Source organism: Hemicordylus capensis, chromosome 2 (genome assembly GCF_027244095.1).
Source record: "Hemicordylus capensis ecotype Gifberg chromosome 2, rHemCap1.1.pri, whole genome shotgun sequence".
Lineage (NCBI taxonomy): Eukaryota > Metazoa > Chordata > Lepidosauria > Squamata > Cordylidae > Hemicordylus > Hemicordylus capensis.
Window position 1 is genome coordinate 347,136,373 of NC_069658.1, and position 24,980 is coordinate 347,161,352.

Genomic DNA, 24,980 nt, shown 5'->3' on the forward strand with positions numbered 1-24,980 from the left:
TCTATTTGTACCCAAATCTAGCTGATTCAGGTGATTCGGAGACAAAACGAATCACCCCTGTGGTCCATTGGCTAGATTCGGGTAAAAATCGAATTGCGGCTGATTCGATTTGAATCAATTCGGGTTTCGGATCTGTCCTATTAATTTTCCCAGATTCCCAGCTTTCATTAAAAAATAAATAAATAAATAAAAAGCTAAGCTCTAGCCCTTATAGAAATGGAGTTATGGAGCAAAATGTGTGGTCACTATTTTTCAAGTGTTCGGATTCTTTGCTGTATAATAACTTTCACTCAATGAATCCTTATGAGGATTCATTACACACTTTCATTTCTTCTATTCATTTTGACTGTCTTTTAGACAGCGCCAATTGTCAACTGCCATGTGCCAACTACACCCCACTCCCACCCACAAGGCAGTGAGGTACTACTCAGTTTAAGTTAAGTGTCTAATGGGTAGAGGCTACCACCCAAATTGCAGAGGGATTGGGCAAAGGGCTGGTTTTTGGTGAATTGTTGAAGTTTTCCATAGGAAATCATGTAGGTTTCAGCAGCCCCATAACTGCACTTGGGGGATGCTGGGGTGGCCCAGAGTGAGTGGTGGTGTAGTGAACAGAGGGTGCCAGCCACCCCCATGGGTTTCTAGCCCATGGGGTTCAGGGTTCTGTTGTTTCTGAGGTGTTCTGAGTGTAGATTCTCTGGTAGCAAATGAGATTTTCAATACAAACCATGAATCCACTCTCATTTGCTACCATAAAATCTACACTCAGACCACCTCAGAAACAACAGAACCTTGTACCCCATGGGTTAGCAACCCCATGGGAGTGGCTGGCACCCTATGTGCACTACACCACCACTTACTCTGGGCCACCCCAGCGCCCTCCAAGTGCACTTATGGGGCTGCTGAAACCTCCATTATACCTTATAGGGAAAAACCTTAAAGATTAGTAAACTTCAACTATTCACCAAAAATCAGCCCTTTGCCCAATTCCTCTGCAATTTGGGTGGTAGCCTCCACCCATTAGGCACTTAACTTAAACTGAGTAGTACCTCACTGCCTTGTGGGTGGGAGTGGGGTGTAGTTGGCACATGGCAGCGGACAATTGGCACTGTCTAAAAGACAGTCAAAACGAATAGAAGAAATGAAGGTGTGTAATGAATCCTCATAAGGATTCATTGGGTGAAAGTTATTATACACCAAAGAATCCGAACACTTAAAAAATAGTGACCACACATTTTGCTCCATAACTCCACTTCTATAAGGGCTAGAGCTTAGATTCTTTTTTTAAATGAAAGCTGGGAATCTGGGAAAATTAATAGGACAGATCCAAAACCTGAATCGATTCAATTTGGATCAGCCGCGATTTGGATCCGAATCGAATTTGGGGTGATTCGGATGGGTCAGATTCGGATCCAAATCGAATCAGGGCTGTTTCGATTCAGTTACAAATCGAAACACAGAAAATCCAAATTTGCACACCCCTAGTTTTAATACTGGCACTGGTAGCTTAGGAAGGCAAGGAAGGAAGGAAGCATGACTATTGCATTAATTAATTATACACACTGCCCTTCGTCCTAAGACCTCAGGGTAGTTAACAACAAGATAAAACAATAAAATGCAATAAAACACAAAAACCAGATTTTTAAAAAAGCTCAATAAAAACAGAACAAAACAGCAAAAAAAAAATTAAAAGAGCAGGGTTTCTCCATGCCAATAATATATTCTTAATAAAAAAACCATCTGAGACAGTTTTATTTTTATTTTATGTTAGGATTTCTAAGGGATTCAGTGTCTGAATCCCTTAGAGCAGGACTGTACAACTATGGCCTTTCGGCGGTTGTTGTATTACAACTCTCATCATCCCAAGCCACAGTGACCTAGAGCCAGGGATGAGGAAGCTGTAGTTTAACATCTTCAGGAGGTCCAGAGTTCTACAGCCCTGCCTTAGATAATGGCATGCATGGAATCTGCTTCAGCTTTTCACCTCCCCCTAAAAACCAAACAGAAGAGGGGCTTTTTCCCATGGCTTCAACCTTTCCTGAAATTACATCTCTAGGGTAGCTAGAGGGAGGCACAAAGGTCCAGTACATATCGGATCCTGAATAGATGGTGCTCTCCTCTTCTCTCAGCCACATACCTGGGTGGACTGAATGCTTCTCGATAGAGGACCCACCATGATCAACACTGAATTTGTGGAGGATAACTCAATCAATCAATCAAGCTTTATTACGGTCAGAGACCAGCATAAAATTACACATTAAATGAAAGTAATACTGGAGAAAGGTTACATGTTAACAGAGGTGACTGCAAATATGATGATAGTTATTATAAAAAGGCTAAAATTTACAATTTTTGTAAAAGGAGACAAGCTACTAAAAGAATATAACTGCTAAAAATACATTTCCATAATAAAATGCACAGAAATGGTAGAAGTGGAATTTAAATAGTAGTAGTAATACCACAGTAATATAGCTGGAAATGATTTCATATGTGGTAAAATGCTAGAATTAAAATTATAAATGGTTAAAACTATAATGGTTACCATAAGTTGGACTGTTACTAAAAATGGTAGAGTTTTACGGAATTACACTGAATGATAAAATACACTAAAATATGCTAAGTGGTGAAGTTACACTGCATTAATCTAATAAAACATTATGCATTGCCATGGCGCAATTAATAAGGTACGAGGAATATGGAGGCAAGTGTTGTCGGGACTCAAATTAGGGGAGCCCATAAGTTATAATCTTTCGCCAGATGCCAATCATAGCCGCACAGAACTTGGCAACAATCTTTGTGGTGGGGGGGTTAGAGTCAGATAGCAGCAATTGAGTACAGAATTGGTTCGTACGTCCCGGAAGCTTGTTCAAGAGTAGAGAAATAAGGGCGGCACGAATGTCTCTGTAGAACAGGCAGTATAAAAGGACATGCTCAGTGGTTTCAATTTGCTCTGAGCCGCAGGGGCATAATCACTTTGCGTAAGGGATCTTTCTGTATCGTCCCTCTATTACTGCTGAGGGGAGACCATGGCAGCAGGCCAGAGTGAACGCCGTTCTGTGGTTTGGGGCCTCCAGTTGGGAAAGGTATGCTGCCGGAGAGGCTATATATCTAAGCTCCTCACTTATACAAAACTTGGGACACTGCTGAGATCCGCTTGACGCTCAGTGTCTGTGATGCACTGTTTGATGATAGCTTTTGCCTGATCATATGCCATGTTGATCAGGGACAGAGGGTCAAGGCCCAGGGTAGCTAATTTCATCTCAATTGCCTGAGCCCATATTGTTGTGAAGGGTTAGAGGGGCAAGACCAATTGGACTGAGGGATAGTTTAAGCCAATAGGAGAGAGTGGCCACCCATACCCTAGCCTCAATCTTGATCAGGCCTGTCTCCAGACGCAATGTAGCATTGGACACACATCTTGGTACACGTAGCGCTGCCCTGAGGAACTTGGATTGTACCCGTTCCAAAGTCATGATATTAGGAAAAGGACCCAGTTGAGCGCCATAGAGTAGTTGAGCTAGTGACTTGGCTTGGAACAGTTCAAGAGCTGCAGGGACATAGTGGCCTCCTCTTATGCGCATAAATTGAAGAATAGCGGAGGAGCTTCTCTGAGCATTTAAGGCCACATGATCTCCGTGGGCTTTTCTGGAGCCACTTGAATGAAAGACTATGCTCAGGTATTTAAAATGGGTCACTTGTTCAATTTTATGTCCCTCGATCTTCCAGGAATGAATCTTGGGCCTCCTAGCAAAGGCCATTATTTTAGTTTTGTTGTAATTGATTTCCAGACCGTCTTCCTTGCAGTGCAGTGTTAGAGCCCCCAACGCTCTTTCTAAGGCCAATGGGAGTTCTTGAGAGGATGACCGTGTCATCTGCATATAGTAGGGTGGCTTGGTGTCTCCCGGTGAGCTTAGGAGTATGGAAGTCAATTTTGCTGAGCTGGTCCACCACTGAGTTGATGTAAAAGTTAAATAGGAGTGGGGCCAGAATGCAACCTTGCTTGATGCCCTTCTGCGTTAGGACGGCACGAGTAAGATGACCTTGTGGGCTACACCTCACCTTGAGTGAGGTGTTAAGATGCAGCAGGCGCTGATCAATGGTGGAGGCCTCCAGCTTCTCCCACAGTTTCACACATAAGATGGAGTCAAAAGCTGCCTTTAGGTCGATGAAGGCAGCATAAAGGGAGGTCGTCATACAGGAGGAATGTTTTCCGATGAGGTGTTGTAGGACTATACATTGATCAATAGTGGAGCGCCCCTCTCTGAATCCTGCTTGTTCCTCAGCAAGGAGCTTTTCCTGCTCCAGCCAGTCCCTGAGTTTCCCATGTAGGTGTCTTGCATAAAGTTTACTGATGGTATTAAGTAGACTGATAGGTCTATAGTTGCCCGGGTCATCCTTCTTCCGCTTTTTAAAGATGAGGACAATAATTGCTACCCCCCCAGTCCTTGGGGATTTGGCCACTCCCGTCGATGAAGGTGAAGAGTGATGCCAAGATTGGGGCCCACCAGTCCAGATTGTTTTTGATAGCCTCCAGGGGAATAAGGTCCTTACCTGGAGCCTTTCTCGGTTTCAGTTGGGCAACAAGGCTGTGAATCTCCAAGATGGATACCGGAGCCCATGCCAGAGTGTCCTCTATGGCACTAGGAGGGTCTCTGCCAGCAGCGGTGGGATCTTTATATAGATCATAAAAGTGTTTCTCCCAGGTTCCTGGATGAATGTGGCAGTCCAGGTGGCTTTTACCATAGCTGGGAGAGGATTTTGCGAGATGCCAAAACATGACCGAGTCCTTGGATCTAGTGGCCTGGATTAGTCTTGTCCAGGCCTCTTTCATGGCCTCTTTTTTCTTGCGGACCAGCAGGAGTTTATATTGCTTTTTCTGCTGAAGTAGATCCTGAGCTGCCCTCAAACCAGGGGTATGTTCGTAGACTTGATAGGTATAGGCGAGGGCTTTTTTGGTGTTAACGCAATCCTTGTCAAACCACTGCTTGGAGGGCAGTTGGTGCAGAGCACGTGGAGCACGGGTCCTACAGGAGAGAAGCTGCTGTAGTTCCTGAGCAAGTGCTTTGTATTATTCCAAAGGCATAGAGGTAGGATCATTATTTAGCAGTGATGAGTGGATTGACTGCAAATGATCAGAGGAAAGTAGCTCCCGCAGCTCTTGATCTAGCTGTGGTGACCAACTGGCAAGGCAATGTACTCCCTCTGCTGCAGATATAGTGGGTCCGTAGTGGTTCTCAATGTGAGACTGATGGATAAATGGTTTTAGGAGTAGCATGATAGGAAGATGGTCACTATCAAATTTAGCAATAACCTCCAATCCCTCCACTAGCAGTAGTAGGCTCCCTGATGTATGAAGTAGTCGATCAGACTCATTCTGGTGCCGGTGAGAAAGGTGAATTCAGCCGGGTGGTCACTTTCAAACGAGCCGTTCAAGATGGAAAGGTCAAGTCTCATGGCCAGTTGGCTCAAGCGGAGACCCGCGTAGTTTGACTTTTGATCCTTAGAGAGGCAGCTAAGAAGGAGTCCATCAGCCCCGGGGCTGGGTGGATAGGCCCTTTGTTGGGAGTATAAGGTGGAGTCATCCGGACCCATCCTAGCACTGAAGTCACCACCCAGCACCACATAGGCATTGGGGTTGGAGTGGATGAGATTTGCTACATAGTTTTCTAGCTCAGTCCACAATGTTCTGACCTGTATTTTTCTGCGTTGGGGCGGGAGATAGATGTTAATTATCAGCAATTAACATGGAGTGAATTGGACTAGGACAGCCATTGCATATTGTTGCAGGGGAGTAATGGCAGGAGAGAGGGCACGCCCTCAATTCCTGCCTGTGGCTTCCAGCAGCATCTGGTGGGCCACTGTGAGAAACAGGATGCTGGACTAGATGGGCCTTGGGCCTGATCCAGCAAGGCTGTTCTTATGTTTGATCGGTGGGAGCAGTCTGGAGGTTGCGTGAAGGGCAGTAGCAATGAATACACCCAGACCTCCTTTGCATCTGCCATGACCTGCCGACGGTATGGGAGTGGAAGCCATTGAGCAGTAGCTCCCCAGTAGTCCAAGTTTCTTGTATCAGTGTGATATGAGCCCCTGGTGGCGCAGTGGTAAAACTGCTGCCCTGTAACCAGAAGGTTACAAGTTCGATCCTGACCAAGGGGCTCAAGGTTGACTCAGCCTTCCATCCTTCCGAGGTCGGTAAAATGAGTACCCAGAATGTTGGGGGGCAATATGCTAAATCATTGTAAACCGCTTAGAGAGCTTCCAGCTATAGAGCGGTATATAAATGTAAGTGCTATTGCTATTGCTATTGCTATATCGTGGGCGGCTAAATAGTCAGTGAAGGAGGGGTCCGAAAAGAATGCGTGCCAGCCATTTACATTCCATGTTAGGATCGCAATTTTACGCTGGTCTGCTGAACATCATTGGGCATTTGGTGCTGGACTATCAGCAACTTGGGTACCTGGTGTCTCTTGCAGCCTATCGGCCAGGTGATCTGGATCCAGCCCAGGCAGACTGGAGGGAGAGGCCACCTTGTTCTCCACCTCTGATGGGATGGCTTGATTGTCTTGCTCACCATTGTCTGGGGTGGTACTGGGCCTTTCATCCCATGTGGTGATGTCTTCTGCAGCATCTGGGGTGGACTGGGGGCCTGGCATCTGTAGTGACTTCCACGTTGTCTGGATGAGCCTCAGTGGCAAATCTGTTTGAGGTACTTACAGCAAATGAAGTACCAGGCGCTGCCTCGGCTGGGGGGAGGAAATTTTCGATTCTCAGCTGTTTAGTCTTCCTCTCCTTCCCTGCTCCCTCTTCACGGGGGGACTTGCAGGTGGGACTATTTCGCAGTCTTTTTTTTTTTTCCTGGATGGTGTCAGCCCCTTAGATGGCATGCCTGAGATGGAGAAATGTCCAGGCTTGGGCAGGAGCTGGGAAGTTCATCGCCATCTTGTTGTTCATTGTCCAGGCTGTTAGTTCATCGCCATCTTGCCCCACCTCTCATGGAGGATAACTACCTCACTTCCCTATTATCCTAAAGTGATTTGGGAAGAAGAGAACTCAGAAAGATGTACAGTTCTGTAGTGGTTTTTCCCCGTGAATGCTTTCCCTTAGGAACTAGTCAAGAATATTGTGCTGTATTCCTCTTCTAACACCAGTACTGGGATTAGTATGCCAAACTTGCCAAAGCAGTAGGCTGAACCATGTCTGTGAACAAGAACCGATGCATGTCTGTGTAAAACAGATGACTCATGGTAGCTTAGGAGGGGGTAGAAAGCAGGGATGTGCCCAAATCATTTCAGCTCCTCTTTGAGGAGGCACCAAAATGATTCGGCTCCCTGTAGCCGAAACATTTCAGTGTGGGGAGAGGGTTTCCATTAAAAGAAGGCAGGCAGGTCCTACCTGCCCCTACTGGAAGCCCCCGCTGCCCCATTGTGGCACTGTTCTCAGAAAACATCCCCATGAATGCGGCAGCCCGTGCCTCTGTCTCCTTTAAACCACCCCACTGCGGCGACAGGATGCTTCCCCCAGCATCCCTCACGTGGCATTGCCATGTGAATTGTGTCAGGGCCATTTGCATGCCAATGCTGTGTGAGTGATGCTGGGGGAAGCACCCTGTCGGCACGGCAGGGTGGTTTAAAGAAGACAGCATGGGCTGCCGCTATCAGGGGGATGCTTTTCTGAGAACACCATCACAATGGGGTGGTGTGGGCTTCCAGGAGGGGCAGGTAGGACCTGCATGCCTCTTCTTAAGGGAACCCCTCACCGCCCTTGGGATAGTGCTGAAGCAAATTGGTGCATATCCCTAGTAGAAAGTAGAATAAGTTTATAAAGAGGGACAGATTCAAAATTTTTGAGAAGCATTCCTGCAGAATATCTGCAATGCCACAGACGCTACCAATGGGATTGTGCAACCCCATAGGCCAGAAAACTCTGCAGGCCACAGAGCTTTCTCAACATTCCAACTAGCAGGACTTGACAAATAACTTTCTTATAAGGTTTCCATGTATTTGTGCGTTGCCAGAACTGAGCAGGAGTGACTAGACATAGATCACTCTACATAGACTACTGCTCTAGACCCCTGAACAATCCAGAAATGTGCCATCTTGGAAATAAAATATTGGACTAGATCAGGGTGTAGCAAGGTTGGAATGGGTCCTGGGACAAAAAGCTGATCAAATTTCAGAACATGCTGATGAAGAATGGCTATTACAGCATTGAATCAGATGCCTCACACTGTTTGCAATCTTTTATCTTCCCCAGCTCCACATACATATTTTAAATCTGCTTTTGGCAATTCAGACTTTGTCATAAATTCAAGAATATTGTAAGATTGTGCCTTTAGCTAGTTTGATTTTTTTTTTAAATCCATTCGGTCTTCCCTGAAGTTATAAGACTTCAAAGGACTGTTCCACAGTGTGGAATGGCTTTTTGCACTCATGATGGAACAAAAAACACATTTAACAACTCCATCTTTAAAATGTCTTTCCAGTGCTGTTTGCACAAGGTATACTGCAGCACCCATTTGCACGCAATGTGTATGGGGAGTGCTGCGGCATGCACAGGATCTGGCAGTACCCATTTGCATGTGACATGCTGCAGAATCGTTGCACACAGCATGTTCCAGTCTGGTTAAGCTGTAAGTGAGCACAACCTAAGAGGCTATAGAGGATATTTACTGCTTACACTGCATGGAAGTTAAATCACTTACAGTTTCTATGTTTTGTGTGTGTGCATGAGTTCATTTATAACCAATTCATTTATCAGGGCCTTAACTCTTCTCTGAAACCAAAGGCTATTTTTTAAAATCCCAGATTTAATGCTACCTTAGCCAGTACTTGCTGCCAACGTGATACAACAGTGCAATGCTACCTCCTAGTCTTTTCTGTTTATGTGTGAAAAAGACAGTTCTGCCACCTTCTTTCACTAGATTTGATGGGTATGCCCTTTGCCCTGAGAGCTTTTTGCACTCATGATGGAACAAAAAACACATTTAACAACTCAATCTTTAAAATGTCTTTCCAGTGCTAGTATAACACTATTGCAAACATTGACCTTTGGCTTCGTTTACAGATTGAAGACCCAAACCAAGATATTGCTGGTACACACACATCGCAAAATAAGACAAAAACGACATTTTGATAACAAAAATGGAAATAAAACAACCAGTGCTGCATTTTTTTTAGCTGGTACAACTGTATCTTCATGAACTGGGAAGTTAGCTAAAAGAAGTTTGAGACAGAGAGATACACACATTTTTTTCCCCCTGCCACACTACGCCACACCCACACTGCAAAGCTTAGCAAATTTTTGCAGTAATAGGTTTGCTTTCATGAAAATTCATGTGCAGATGAAAGAACTTCAAATGACATTGCAGAGGGCAAAGATATATTATTTACTGAGCACCTAAAACTCTAAATACTCTACAGAATGTGGCATTTCAGGCAACAAATTTCTCTGAAACTAGGTTCCCATTACTAGGAATGTTGGAATGCAATTCCGTTGAATTCACCTCCAGTGCAACACATTTGCATGGAACAAGTTAGCCCCCTCAACAAGACTGCTTTTTGAAGAAGTAGTGAAGGAAAGTGAAGAAGAAGCACACCGGGAAACTATGCTCAACCTTTTTCTCATGTATATTTGTACCTGTCTTCTCCCTGACCCCACCCCCCACCGACCCCTGTCATAGAGTTAGGTAGCAGGTTCAGGCAGAGGTTCAGGGCAGAAGAGTAAAGGATTACAACTTCCAGTTCTCAGACCACTACTTTCTCAATCTTCAAAACAGACCCATGGACTCCTAATTAGTAAAACACAAACCACGGGAAACCCAATCATGCAATTCCCACATCATGAGGATATTCTCACAATCACCGGAAAGTGGGCTAAGGGAACGCCGCAGCAACAGACAAGGAGATCCCCGATTGGGAGGCTGCTCGCGCAGGGCATCCTGGAACTTCCGGGGGCCGCGTGGCCCCTGATCCCTGCAGCGCCCACTGGCTCCGTGACAGAGCCAGCAGTTGTGTGGGTGGCCGATTCTGCCACCCAGGGCTGCAGTAGTGATCGTCTGCAGGGAGAGAGGGCTAAGCCCATTCTCACCACAGAACCTCCTCTGGTGGGTCTCACTGATCATGAGACTCGCCTCCATGTCTAGTTTGGCTCTTTGCAGTATCCAAATTCAGTGATGCTATTCTAGCAAAAGTGATTTCATCCTACACATTGGTCAACTGTAGTTATACAATGTACTTTAAGCATCAAGCTAGATAGCCAACAAACAACTATTCTTATTAAAGTTGGTTCTTTCTTCACGTCATTTAATTCAGATTTTTAACAAGACAGTTAATGGATACTACATAATTCACTCCACATTGTACTCAAATGCTCTGCCTTAGTTAAAGTAAATTTCTCAACACAGTAGACACAGTTATAAAAGTAAAGGGACATGGGAAAGATGGGGAGAAATTGCACTCTCTTGTTCTTAGTGGGTTCAAGCCTTGAAGAAATAAAAAGGTATCTAAACGCATTGGCCTAACCTCCACAAATTGAGGCCATGGTCTCAGAATTCACACACAAGACAGCTTAACAGAGCAAATCCAATATTTCCTTTACCTTGATCAAAAGGCTTGTTTGGATTCCAGTTTCTGAAATAATCATCCTAAGTGGGAGAAGAGGGGAAAAAATAAGCAGTTAAAAAGTAATTATACACTTTTAGGAGAGTTAAAACAAAATAAACAGGTTTTTATTTAAATTTAAACAAACTCATTTTCTATACTCTTTACTACTATTTTCCGGCTTCAAGAAAAATTAGATTTAAAAATTTAGCAGGCTGCTTTCAAGCATATACACCAAATTTAGAAAATAAAATGAATTTATATTTCATAATTTAGGGGTGTGTTTTTGTAAACAGCTTTGAGTTTTCATTAAGCAAACGCAAGGTCTAGTTCATTTCAATGCAATATGATTAATGATGGGTTAGCCCCTTGAGCTCAGCTTAGGGACAACTAACCAAATTATTTTCCTAAAATGTCAGACCTTTACTCTAAAGGTGCCAAATCCGCAATTAAGCCTATGATTAGCTTTGCTATTCCTTGCTTGCTTACTTTCCCCTTACATCTCTCTACAACCAGTATGCCTTTCATCTGACTCTCCTCCTCTAGTACTACAGTGAAGAACATTCTTTACCTTTTAGTTTTTAATTCCATAATATGTCTTGTCTTTGACTAGTTTGTTAGGTCTGCAGGTAGGGCCTACAACACCTAACAGTTTTAGGCAACAAGTGAACAGAAGCAGAAATCAGATATTCCAGAGTGCAGCAAATGCATACTAATTTACACTAAAGCTATAGAAAGTCAAAAAAAAATTGCATAGTCCAATATTATAGTAGCTTCTATATCTTAGGACTTGCTCAGATGTTGTTTCCATTGCATGGAAACCATTACAGCATGGCTCCTTTTCACCCCATGAAAGTATAAGTAGTCCAGGGTCACATGGAGGGCTTCACAGTATGATTCCATTCCTTGCCATACCAATGCTTCTCCCAAAAGTAACATATGAAGGGGTGCAGTAACACAGGAGAAACACACCACATCACTAACTGAACTGAATCAATCATTTTTTTCCGAAGTCTTAAGGACAGTTTTCCCATAATGGATGATCTTAAAAAGGTGCTTCCAATGAGAAAGAGTAGCAGGACAGAAAATGGGGACTGAGAGGAAGGAAGGATGGAAAAGAATGCTCTTAATTGAAAGTCTGTTTGACTACTGGATCATTCTTATGTAGTTGCATGCATTCCCACAAAACATTTTATTATGACATGTAACTGTATAATTAGTATCTCAGCTCCTTGTATATTTGTTTTTATATTGAATTTGTTTTAAAAGTATTTTTGATATGCATACGTTACAATATATTATTGATTAACAAAGTATTCCAACAAGTACTTGGGATAATACTTGTCATACTAAGTACTTCCTCTTTATAGCTTCCTTGACTTTACTTGGCTTTACTTGGCCTGGGGCTTTTTAGTTTTTTTCAGGGGTACGATTAATGGGAGACATGACAGAGGTCTGTAAAACTATGCATGGTGTAGAGAGAGAGGAAAGAGAAAATTTCCTCCCTTTCACATCACACTAGAACCAGGGGTCATACCATGAAACTTATTACCAAGAAATTTAGGACTGATAAAAGGAAGTATTTTTTCACACAACGCATAATTTACCTTTGGAATTCTCTGCCACAAGATGTGGGGACAACTATCAACCTGGATGCCTTTAAGAAGGGTTTAGATAAATTCATGGAGGACAAGTCTGTCAATGGCTACTAGTCTGAGGGCTATAGGCCTCCTCCAGCCTAAGAGGCAAGATGCCTCTAAATACCAGTTGTAGGGAACAACAGCAGGGAGAGGGCATGCCTCAGCTCTTGCCTGTGGGCCTCCCAGAGACATCTGGTGGGCCAGTGTGTGAAACAGAATGCTGGACTAGATAAGTCTTGGGCTTGATCCAGCAGGGCTGTTATGTTCGTGACCCTTCACAATGCTTCATCATGACTGTCTATGAACAAATGAAGGCTTATTTATAAAACTGTGAACATATACTTCAACCACAGCAAACATGGTATCTAGTTCAGGGGTGCACCAAAGTAATTCAGGTGCCCAGACAGCCCAGCTGTGAGGCCTCTCCCACCCCGCACAACCCCCCCAATCTCCTTTTGGGGGGCCCGTCCTGCCAAAGCTCCGCTTTTTTTGGGGGGAAATGCTTACCGCAGCCACCGGGGGGGGGAGTGGAGCAGTCCTTCTCCCTCCCCCCCCCCAGTGGCAGCGACAACCAGGAGAGATGCTAGACCCATCCATTTGGGCCAGCATCTTTAAGAAACTATGAGGCACGCCTGCGCAGAGGAGACTGTCATAACTTGCGACGATTTCCTCTGCGCAGGACCACTTCGCAGTTTCTTAAAGATGCTGGCCTAAAAGGATGGGTCCAGCGTCTCTCCTGGTTGCCGCTGCCGCCACTGCCAAAGAAGGAGGGGAGGGAGAAGAACTGTTCTGCTCCCCGGCCCACAGCCACCCCTCAGCCGCGGTAAGCATTTTTTTTAAAAGCAGAGCTTTGGCAGGCACAGGGCAACTGCCAGAGGCCCCTGGGCCTGGCCATTTGGAGACCCCTCCAGACCTTGGAGGACCAGAGACGGTCCCCAAGGTCTGGGGGTTAGTGTGCCTCTGATCTAGTCCTTCTAATGGGTGGATGGGGGGTATAATTGCTGCAAGGATAAAGCCATAATGCTGTATTTAAAAACAAACAAAAACAAATGACATTTGAAGTTCACTCTAACGTTGGAGAAGTGGAGTGAACAACCTTCCAATTGGGGAGGCATCAAAATACATTAAAAGCACTAACTAAATAGTGTGAGTATAGTGGCAGGAAGAACTGTATTGCTCAGCACTATTCAATTCACAGGCACTAGCCGGTAAGTGTCAACACTATTGGAAGAATATTCCATGTGCCAACTACAATAGCATTAGAAATTTATTTTCTAATTGGGAGAAGACTTGCATTACATCTTTCAAGGTGTGGATACAGTCTATTTTGTGCATGAGAAAATGCATGTGCAAAAGAAACATTCCCTTGAGGGAAAACATAGGGATCCACTTAGCTAATCAGTAAAAACTGCATGTATTACACTATAAACTGAACACAGGTAAAGATGAAAGATTTCTCACTAAACCAAGTCTGATGGCAGCTGGCATTTCTAGTTTGGAAATATCTGCAGCTGCCATATCTAGTTTTTCTTCTCACTTAGGCCAGAGCCTAAGCATTTTTAATGAGGCATTTGCCAAGTATGGAATCCCTATTTCTTGTTGTTAGAAGGGCTACTAGGGATAAAATTGTTCCAGGAGTCACATCTGGCCCTCAGACGTCTAGAGACCATTCCTGGATGAAGTCATTAGCAGTGTATTTATTAGGGGCACAGTTCAGCTACAGTTAAGCATTTCTAAATGTTTCAGTGGGCAAGTTAAATCTGTACTGGCTGGTAGGGATGTGTGAGCTGGCTCAAGGTCACACTCGAACTGGCCCGGCTTGAGGGCTCACCCTCGAGCTGGACTGGGCCCAGTTCAGTTTGAGGTCAAGCTAAAGCCCCCAGGCCAGTCCAGGGCCTTGGGGAGTGTTGCTGCAGCCATGGGTGGAGTGGGGAAATCTCTTGAGGTTTTCCTCTCCCCCCGCTGATCTTCCCCAGCCTCAAAATAGCCCATTTGGGGGCTATTTTTGGTCTATTCTGTGCACTAGCAGAGGTTGTTTTAGAGGCCACCACGCATCAGTGTGTGTGGCCATCAGTGTGTCTGACACACAGCCACACCGATGGCCAGTGTGCATGCGTAGCGGACTCCAAAATGGCCTCTGCAAGCTCAGAGAGGCCCAGAATGGGCTGAAAATGCCCCCCAAATGGCCTGAAACCTGCTGTTTGAGACTGGGGGGGGGAGGCTGGCAGGGGCAGGGGGGAGCTCAGGAGACCCCCCATATCAGCACCCCCGAGGCCTCGCTCACAATGGTTGTAAGTACCCCCCCCCGAGCTGGGCCTGAACCAGTTCGGACTTGAGCCGGACCAGGCCTCGCTCTAGTGTGCACAGAACCGGACTGGACCCAGTTTGGTTTGAGTCCGGTTCTACTCAAACTTTTGTGTACACCCCTTTTGTGTACACCCCTAATGGCTGGCATTCTAAATTCTTCATTACATATTTTTCTTTTAAATTCCTGACACAACTAAATCTTCAATAGTTGGAATACAAATTAAAATAAAGAACAGGCTGTTACTGAACATTCACCCTTGCACTTCATAAATAAATACTACCAGATACTGGAAATTGAATGAACCAACTTGTGGTATAGAACCTAACACATTATTTAAAATTTGACAGTATTTAAAATGCAGTGTCCCCCTTAGTTAACAATTTAAAAAGAAAAGAATCAAACATACCTCGACTTCCTGATTACGTAAGCATAATAAATGAGGAAAAACAAAAGAATGAAATTAAATGCTGTAAAGGAATGCTAATATTTTTCAACTCCCCCCACCCCAGCAACAAAAAACAGACATATGTGCAAAAGATGCAGTTAAAATTATATACTTTTGGGATAATTAGAATCTAAAATATGTTTAGTTGTAGCAGTGCAGAGACCTTCATTTAACCATCTCAGACACAGGAAAATATTCAAGTATAAGCCACAGTCACAAATGAGAGTTAAAAAGAACACATGAAACATTTCAAGTTTCAGTTCCTGAATTTTGGAACTGAAGCTTGAAATCCAAAGCTGAAAATTCCATTTTGTTATCTAGCCATTCCTCTCCTAAGCACAGACCATTTAATCCATCATTGAATTATCAAGAAAACATCATAGAAGAGTGTAATGGACAACATACTTTACAATCTCTTAGGAGTATGCAGAAATAAACTACCATTTTATAAGCTGTTGCCAAGTTCTGTTTAAGTGGTTTTCTCTCATTGTGGATAACCAGGAGCCAATGTAATCACATCAGTTTGTACAATTCCACTCCCGCATATGTGTACTCAAGGGATATATAACCGAGAAGCAAGCTCTTGCTGCAGTTATCACCCCTACTAGCTAGTGCTACTTTCTCAACAGCAGCATGGTGCTGTGAACAGTACTATACCAGGATCTGATAGACTAGGCCCCAACTCACTTCCTCCAATGAGTCTGGGTTTGATATTTTCACTACTAATCTTGCTGCACTGGAGGCCTTGGGGTAGCCATGCAATGAATCTTTATGCATGCCGAGAGAGGACATCGATTCCATATGCCACAACACTCTGAGTGGAATTCAATGGAAGTATTCTTCTCTACTAATACTGAGAGCACAGAACCAAGCAAAAGCAAGAAAAGCTCTAATGAGACTGCTACAGAGCTTGACTTCAGGATATGCATAGTAGAATTCTTGTCTCCTCCCTCCCTCCCCATAGTAGCTCATCTCCCATTTCTTTAAACTGGCACAATAACAAACAGTAACAAAGGTTTAAACAAACAAACAAAAAAGTAACAAATACATAAATAAAAACATTAAGTGAGGTTTTTTTTTTTAAAAAACCCATAACATGCAAAACTCATCCCTCACCTGATTCTGTTTCTCAGATGTGATCATTGCCCAAAGCAGGCAAATGAAAAACCAATTGGGCAAATAAGGAAAAAAATGCTGCTAACAGCTGAGTAGATAAAACTACAATTTTAGCATAATACCTTGGTGATCCCGGGCCCTAGGGATATTAAACTGCAATCAACGAGAGCCAGGGCATTCTCAGTGGTGGCCCTGGCTCTATGGAATGGTCTCTCGGATAATATCAGAACTCTCCACGATATGTTGGCTTTCCATAAGGCATTTAAGACTGAAATGTTACATCGGGTGTTGTCGCTGAGATAGCTGGTTGCAGAGTGATCTTGTAATCCATGGTTACTATGTCATTTGGAACGAGTACTGTATGGGGTTGGGGTTATGACATTATGTAAGATGTATTTTATAGAATTGTTGTTGTATATGTTATTGTTTGTAAGCTGCCTTGAGTCCTATGGGAGTAGGGCGACATATAAATCTAACTAAATAAACACTGTCTGTTGGTCCCTGAAGAATTATAAGAGCTAAAGACAGCAGTGGCAGAGCCCAAAAGTTCTTTGCTTGATAAAGCAGAAGATTAATTGTTTTAGAGGATTTATTTGTCTATTCATATTTATATATTGCCCTTCACATCCCAAGACCTCAGGACGGTTAGCAACAAGATAAAACAATAAAATCCAATAAAAACAATCACAAGATAAAAACATTAAAACAGAACAATTTTAAAAGAGCAAAGGCAGCTAACTGACCCAAAGCCTGAATAAAAAGCAGTCTTCATTCTCCTCCTGAAGGCTGGGAGAGAATAAGCCATGCGCGTCTCATCTATGAGCATGTTCCACAGCCTGGGGGCAATAACTGAGAAGGTCCTGTCCTGCGTACTCAATAAACAGGCCTCAGCAGGTAGCAAAACAAAGGTACAACAAAAACTACGACAAAACAAAGGTAGTAGTTTTTGGCAGTAGTAATATCAAACATAGGCCATCAATTAATGCCCAACAGATAGAGCAATGCTCATCTTGTTACCTGGAGAACCCAGTTCCCATAAACCAGATGACAAGGATGATTGAAAGAAGCAAAATCACCTTTTATTTTCCCCAAAACCAGTGCTGGTGGCTTCTCTCTGTGCCTAATGGCTTGCCAGAGAGTTGCGCGCAGCTGCCTTTGTTTCAGTTTTTTTATACTTTGGCATAATTACATAGCTGGGCGTCATCATTCAGCCCCGAGGGACCAATCGTTTCATTGGTTAGCATCATTGTCCATCATATTACAAATATTATAATCATTGCTAATTAGACAAACATTCCTCTAGTACAATGAAGCATTTCTACTCTACATGTTGATAAGCAAGCTGTCCCCCCTTATCCTTGAAGGTGTAACTTTTGCTGGCTTTTGCAGACTTGGCTATCAGGAGATACAAGGAAAGGGGGGCCTCTTCTCACATTCTAGCCTGTCAGCAGATTTATGGTTTTACAACTTGCAATTTGGCAAGGCAACTTACAAACCCTATTAACCATTTCTTGACCAGTGCAAACCTGAGTTCTGTCTCACACTCTTTGCGGCTGAACCATTGCCCTAAAACTTCGAGCAGTTTCTATCTCAGAAAATGGAGAATGGAACAATTACAAAGGCATTGGATTGCAAAGACACTTTCCCATTCCATGAGAACAAAGTAATTACAAAGCAGCTTTCAGAAAAGGCATTTCCCCCTCATTCCACAATCTTAAATACAGTATTTATGTGTTTCCTTCCATAAGTCCCTCACTTGGAAGGCACACCTCAATGCTGTTCTAGCAACCGGTCAATGCTCTGTGGGGGCTATTCTGAAGTTCTCTACTCTAAATGGGGACAATTAATAGCTCCAGCACTTAACAATATTTCAGGGCAAGGTGATATCACCGATGTTGAATAGTGTTGAGATCTTGGGGTGGGATGAGAAGGTTGTTGCTCAGTTGGAAATTGTCCAGAACAACTTCCTAAGGAAGATTTTGGGCCTCCCGCAGGGCATTCCTGCTGCCTACATAAGAATGGAGATAGGGCTACCTTCAATCTCCATCAGAGTTCATTTAGCACTGGTAAGTTACTTCAAGAAATTAGCCAGCCTCTAGCACATCATTTAGTCAAATTTTGTTATTCATATTTTAAGGACAGGAATCAATGGACTAAATGTCTGTCTTACATTCAACAGTTGTATTCTTTGCCCTTTGTGAGGGAATTCAGATCTTGAAGCAAAGAAAACATTAGAAACCAACTCCTTGAACAGGATGCTTGTAGAGATGCCGCTGTGGTACAGCTCTCCAGGTTTTCACTTTGGTACCACTATTATAATAAACATAGAAGTTTCTCGCAGTACCAGGTTAATCTTACTTGTGCATCAGAGGAAAGATTTAACAACTTTTCATTTTCAAACTATTCCCAAGGCAAATCTCAAAGAGAGATTCCATAAACTTCTGGTGGAACAGCACCTTTGTCCCTGTTGCTCTGGCCAAGTGGAGGATATTATCCACTATGTCTTTTATTGATCCTTCTAAGATGTAATAAGGGGGGGGGAACGTTGAGAGAGATCATAGACAAATTCAAGGGCTCATATGTGGAATGTTTATCTTCTTGAAGATGCGATTCTGCTGGATCTCACCTATTAAGTTGCCACTTTTGCCTTGCTTTCTTAAAAACCTATACATACATTTACATCCGTTATGCCTTTTTTCTAAATTGTAGCATTGGTATTGACTTGACTCATTCTATATTACTACCTGCTGAATTAACTTATGATATGCTGTGTTTTGTTTCTTTACATTATGCAACCTGTGCTTATAACAATAAACTTCTTAGGTGTCAGTACATGGAGCAGAGCCCTCCCAACCGATCTAGTCAGGTGGGTAGATTCAGCTGGAAGTGGGCAGTCCCTAAGATACCTAGGGCCCAAGCTGTTTAACCAGCTAACCAGATGACCTCAGCTAACTCTTTTCATTAGCTATCTCCTGATCATTAATGTATAACTTTGGGGAGATATTGTACTTACTTATTTCACACTCTTATCATTACAGCTTTATATCTTACCCCTTGCTAATGCAAGTATATCAACAAGCATCTGAGTAAAAGCTGTGAAGCTACCGTAAGAGTAAGAGCTTTTAATGTAGGAGTGGGTAACCTTAACAACTATTTTCGCACTACGAGGTAGCAAGAGGTGTAACTCCATTTAGCATCTACTTCAGCAAAGAGCCACACTGCAGTGATTCCTTCATTCCTCATTGTTATGTTGGAATGAGGCTTGAGACTCAACTCTACTGAAGGAAACACCCTCAGCTATCCCAGATTTAGCAATTACAACTAAGCAACTGAATTAGAATCAAATAAATCAAACACTACAAATTTCCCTGCTCAAATTAGTAAGTTTCCACATTCCTGCAGCTCTCCCAAGAAACCTTAATCTTATTACTATTGCTGTTTTTCTAAACCCCATTAAACTTTTTACAGCACAAACTCTTGGTAACAAAGGAACACATTTCATTGATGTTTTGCCAACTTATCAAAAAAGGAGCTTGCACAAGATGCTTGTGTTTATGAATAGCAGGAACATTAGCCAAATAGGGCCATAAATAGTTATCTTTTGTCAGATTAAATTGCAGTTATCAGTTATACTTGTATATAAATCTAGCAGCAACGAGATATTGAATAAAATAAAATAGCTCTATTGGAAGCATACCCCTCTGAAAGCATCATTCACATATTTGGGAGACTAAATTGCTAATCTAAATTCTGCTTTAGTAGTTGCAAGAAATAGCCTTTTTGTGTGAATCAATGTTCTGGAAATGTAGTCCAGTGCATGGGTGATTATTATTTATCAACCATTTCCATAACAGCAAAGGAAATTATCTTAACTATTGCTGCAGCATTCACATATATGAAATGTCATTAAATGTTATGTTGCTGAGCACCTTTCACAATGTTTAATCTATTGTCCCCTACATATTGGAGTTTTTCTTCTCCCTCATAGCCCCAACAAAATCAAACTCCATGGGCTCTCCTCCTTATATTGTACCAGAAGTGAGGGAGCCTGTTGTAGCTTCTCCCACTGCTGAGGTAACATAAGAAACCCAGGAGTGTAACCACCATTGTGTGAATGGGTTCAAAGGACCCGGGCTGCCAATGGTAGGAGCCATTGAAGCCCCAGGGAGGGTCGTGGCTTGGGCTCCGGAACAGCCCCAAATGAACCCATGCCCACGCCTGGGCTACTGGGAGCCCCAAGTGAACGCTTGCTGATCCTTTTCAGGCAGCGTTTGCTGCCTGAAAGAGTCTATTCTCCTTTCTCTCCCTCTCTGGAGGGGGAGTGCACAGGGCATTCTGGGGAGACCCCCGAGGCTGGGAGGCTTGATGAAGCCTCTCGGTCAGGGTTCTCCTCACAAGTTGCCAACGCACAGAGACGCGTTGTGGCATCTCACAACCTGAAAACCCAGGTTAGCGGAGTGCTCACTCTGCTAACCTGGGTTAAGGGGAAGGGTTGTTAAGCGGGCTAGCCACCAGAGAACCACCGGGGCCCGCTCATGAACCTGGTGATTCTTACGACCGCACGAAAGTGAGCTGGGCTGCAATAGCCCGCTTTTGCATAGTCATGTGAATAGCTTCACTGAATCTCTACCAGAAAGGAACTAGGTATACTAATCCCCACTCCAAAATCTCTTGTTCCCCTTTCTTCCTGTTCCCTTTAAAGCCTAAAGATGTTCTAAGACAATTTTTCTGGTTAAACTTGAATGGATTTAATTCAGATCTTAAGCTAAAATGCCTCTTCATGAGTTTCAGTTTGGTACTTAATAATATTATTAGCCTGGTTAGCTTTGTTAGTTAATATTGTGTTGCTTGCTAATCAAGATTTCTTTTCTGTACCCCTAAAACCCTAAATAAACTTGAATGCATTTGACTTCAACTCTCTGTCAGTCACTTCCAAGACTGAAGCTCAAAATCTTTGATTTCTTATCAAGAAGACCTCCCAGATTTTGAGCCCCTCCTGGAATCTCCAAAGCTGATGGTGTGTTTGTCCTGATATACTTTATCTAATCAATTTGGCCTTTTGTTCTGATATCCTGTGAAGAGCTATAGCCTTAAAAATATTTAATTCTTTTTCTATACCACCCTATCAGTTCTGGCTGGTTTGCAACAGCAAAACAAAGACATAGTCAATTAAAAACAAAACAATCAAACCCCCAAACAATATAAAATAGTTTAAAACAATTCAAAAACAGCTTTTTTAAATGTCCCAGAATTAGCCTTTGAGGAGTCATGCTGGAAATCACTGCCCCATTATCACAAAGCAACTTGCAGGAAGAGACCTGCAGCTACTCCTTTGTATTTTGGTAATGAGTCCAGCATGACTCAAAGGCCTGAATAGGGTTGGGATACTTAAGATTCCAAGACTCATCAAACTTTATCATTACCTGTCATTTTAATCCCATAACTGCTGAGTTTATTCAGGAATATTCAGGTGAGGGATTTGTCAAAATATTTTTGGAAACCCATATATAAGTTACACCAAATCACTCCAGTCTACATTTAGGTGGCCAGATTTGGCTTTTTAAAAAGCCAAATTCTGGTTTACGGCCCATTTGACCCACAAGTATACCCCTTAGGTTCTGACAACTCTGCACATGCATGTCAATATCCTTTAAAAGCTCCGAAAGATTGATGAGGAAGGATTTCTTTTTGTGGAAGTCAAACTGATTCTTCATCCACAAGGCTTATTTATTGATATGTTTACTAATTCTAGCTTTATCAGCACTTTCGACCAATTTCACTTGGAGAGATGTGAGTCTCCAGGTTCTGAAATTTTCAGGCTTCCCCTGGATCCCACCCACCTCAAGACATGAGGTGGAAGCAGAAGTATTTCCATCAACAGGCACTCACTATTAAGCTACCCAGACCAAAACAAGAAAGGGGCATAACTGCTACTAAATAAACACACATAGTTTCTGTTTTGATTTATAGCACACACTCAGAGCTATGTTTCAATGCTTTAACTCATAAATTAGTAATTTGGAGAATAATGAATATCAGATAAAATGAGTGTTCTCAAGATATCATGGTTCCCTGGAAGTTAAATTATAAATAAAACTATAATTATGTTCCACAACGCACTACAAGTCTCACTGGTTAGAATCTACAGGGAAACAAATAGCAGTTGAATACAATCAGTTTATCTCATTTTGATATTTGGTGTTGCATGTGTTCTAGATCAATGGAGTTAGTTGAAAACACTGATTATATGCAGAGTTTAAGGTGTTCTTTAAATGAGCAACTAATCACAAGTAAGATGGTTGGTTTCTGCTATTTGTCTAGGCAAAAGGAGAAACCAACCATCTTGTTTGTGATTAGTTGCTCATTTAGAAGATTAAATTCTTTGCAGTTGGCAGGTGATTCACCTTTTTAAAAAACCCCAAAAACCGAGCTACATGCTATTCCCTCCCCCCTGCCCCCATTTTCAGCAATTTTGTAAGCCTGAAAAAACAAAATTGTCCAAAAAATCCTAGAATTGGGGCATTCTGGACCAAACTGCTAAGGATATAACAATTGTTTTCTATAAATTTTAATAATGATCACCTGAAACTGCCAAAGAGAGAGTAAAATTATTGGTCTATATAGCCCAGTGCTATCCACTCTTCTGGAAGCAACTCTCCATAATCTCAGGCAGAGATCTTTGCCAGCACTGCAACCTGTTCATTTAACTGGAAATTATGCAGACTGAATTTTTGCATGCAAAGCACCATTGAGCTGTGGACCCTTCCCTCTAAAACCTCATAAGCCATTACAAATTCAATTTGTATTCCAATCAATTCCAGTTTGCAAAATATTAATTGCTCACAGCACTTTTTCTATCTCCAATAAAGGGGCAAATATCAGAAATTTATTTAACAAAGCAGACTTCATGAACACAAGACATCTAATGCATTTCCACTGCACTCTTAGTGCCAACTCAACATTTATCATAGCAGCCACAGTTAAATAAAAGAGCCCATCCTTGAAGTTGTCTTTGCGCAAAGTGATTTTACTGTTAGTTAAAAATGAACTGCATTTCCTGTATTCCAACTAATAGCTTGCTATCATAAACACAACCAGAAATATTTTGATAGCAATATTCATTAAGGTGAGCTCAGAACTATGGGACCTGCTCACTACACCATTTTGTGGGTGCTTCAATGCATCCCTCAAACAAGAGAAACTGAGCCATTTACCTAGCCTGGTTGGAATCGAAGCTTTAGCTGGCTACATTCCAGAAATGATAGGTCATTCTGATAAGACGTTTCCCCATGGTGCCCGCAAGTCATTGCAAGGCTGTAATGCACTAAAGGAAATGCCCTCTCTGCATCTGAGCATATACAGAGAGATTTCAGGAAGACCAAATCAGGGGAGTAAAAGAGACAAGAGGAAAGGAATGTTAGATCTCTTCCTCACTTAGGAGCACAAGCTGATGTCTCTAGCAGTGTTCCTTCTAACAGGTATTCTCAGATGTTGTTGACTAAACCTCCCAGCATCCCCAGCTGCAATAGCCTTTGCCTGGGGATTATGGGAGTTGTGTCAACAGCATCTGGGAATCCCTCTTACAGGGAACACTGGTCCCAAGGCTAAGTTAAACTTCTAAACCCCTCCTCGCCCCCCTCCCCCATTAATGAGAGTGAGTGAATAATACCACAACGTGTGATGTGTCCCCCTCACCTTTCTATTCAGGTTGCTGCCCTCAGCAATCTTTTATGAAACATTATTAAACTGTTTAAGGACCACACCCGAGAAAACACCTATAACATAACTCTATCAATACTTAAAAGGTAAAAGTGTGCCGTCAAATCAGTGTTGACTCCTGGTGACCACAAAGCCCTGTGGTTGTCTTTGGTAGAATAAAGGAGAGGTTTACCATTGCCTCCTCCCATGCAGTATGAGATGATGCCTTTCAGCATCTTCCTATATCGCTGCTGCCCGATACAGGTGTTTCTCATAGTCTTTTAGTTGTTTGTTAACCACCCAGAGACATAGGTTTTGGGTGGTATAAGAATATGTAAAATAATAATAATAAATAATTACTACTTAAGTCATACCAAATATGAAGCAAGCATTTCAAAATGCTATAGTGTTTCAGATTAAGTTGAAACTCTTCAGTCATGCCTCAGGATAGGTTTTTGCCTATAAAACCCTCCCCAAAGAGGCATAAATCTTGCACTTGTATTCTTTCCTGCAACCCACACTGCACAAGCACACACTGCGCCAAAGCCCTCACGGCTAGCTCACCATGTACTTGAGCCAACTGGAGAGGAGGACAAGGTAGATAGGAAAAATGGCTTTACTCTTTCCCTTTCTTTCACCCTCAAACCTCTATCGCCCTTCCCAGTGCTATGACCTGGTGAGGATGTGCCCTCAGCTCGTGCCTGTGGGCTTCCCAGAGGCATCTGATTGGCAACTGTGCGAAACAAGATGCTGGATTAGATGGGCCTTCATAGCACCAAGATTCATCATCCATCCATCAGGCCGACCAAGGCAGTCTCCACCCTATAGCCCATCCAAAAGCCAGTCTGAAACAGGTCTAGATAATTAGTTTCATCCAAGACCGCCTGGAGTTGGGAGGCCACCACCCTCTCAATTAACTTGTTCAGCCACGGAAGGTTGGAGACAGGCCTATAGTGGCTCAATTCTGAGGAATCCAGGGCAGGCTTCTTCAGAAGTGGTCTAATAATTGCCTCCTTAAGACAAGGAGGCATCCTGCCCTCCTTCAGAGGAGCATTTATGATCTCTACAAGGCCTTCCACAACAACCTCCCTGCCTGAAAGTATTAGCCACATCGGGCAAGGGTCAAGAGAACAGGTGGTAAGCCGCATCACTCCAATAGCAATAGCAATAGCAATAGC

At 42.9% G+C, this 24,980-nt stretch overlaps 1 protein-coding gene across 4 annotated transcripts in view; it reads right to left on the bottom strand.

The window, feature by feature from the left end:
• Positions 1 to 24,980, bottom strand: part of SPOCK1 (SPARC (osteonectin), cwcv and kazal like domains proteoglycan 1) — a 904,393-nt gene that overhangs the window by 615,956 nt on the left and 263,457 nt on the right. For all 4 annotated transcript variants that reach the window (XM_053293595.1, XM_053293593.1, XM_053293594.1 and 1 more), the window contains exon 3: positions 10,594 to 10,639. In XM_053293595.1, coding sequence (XP_053149570.1) covers positions 10,594 to 10,639 — 46 coding nt within the window. The remainder of the gene's footprint in view (positions 1 to 10,593; positions 10,640 to 24,980) is intronic.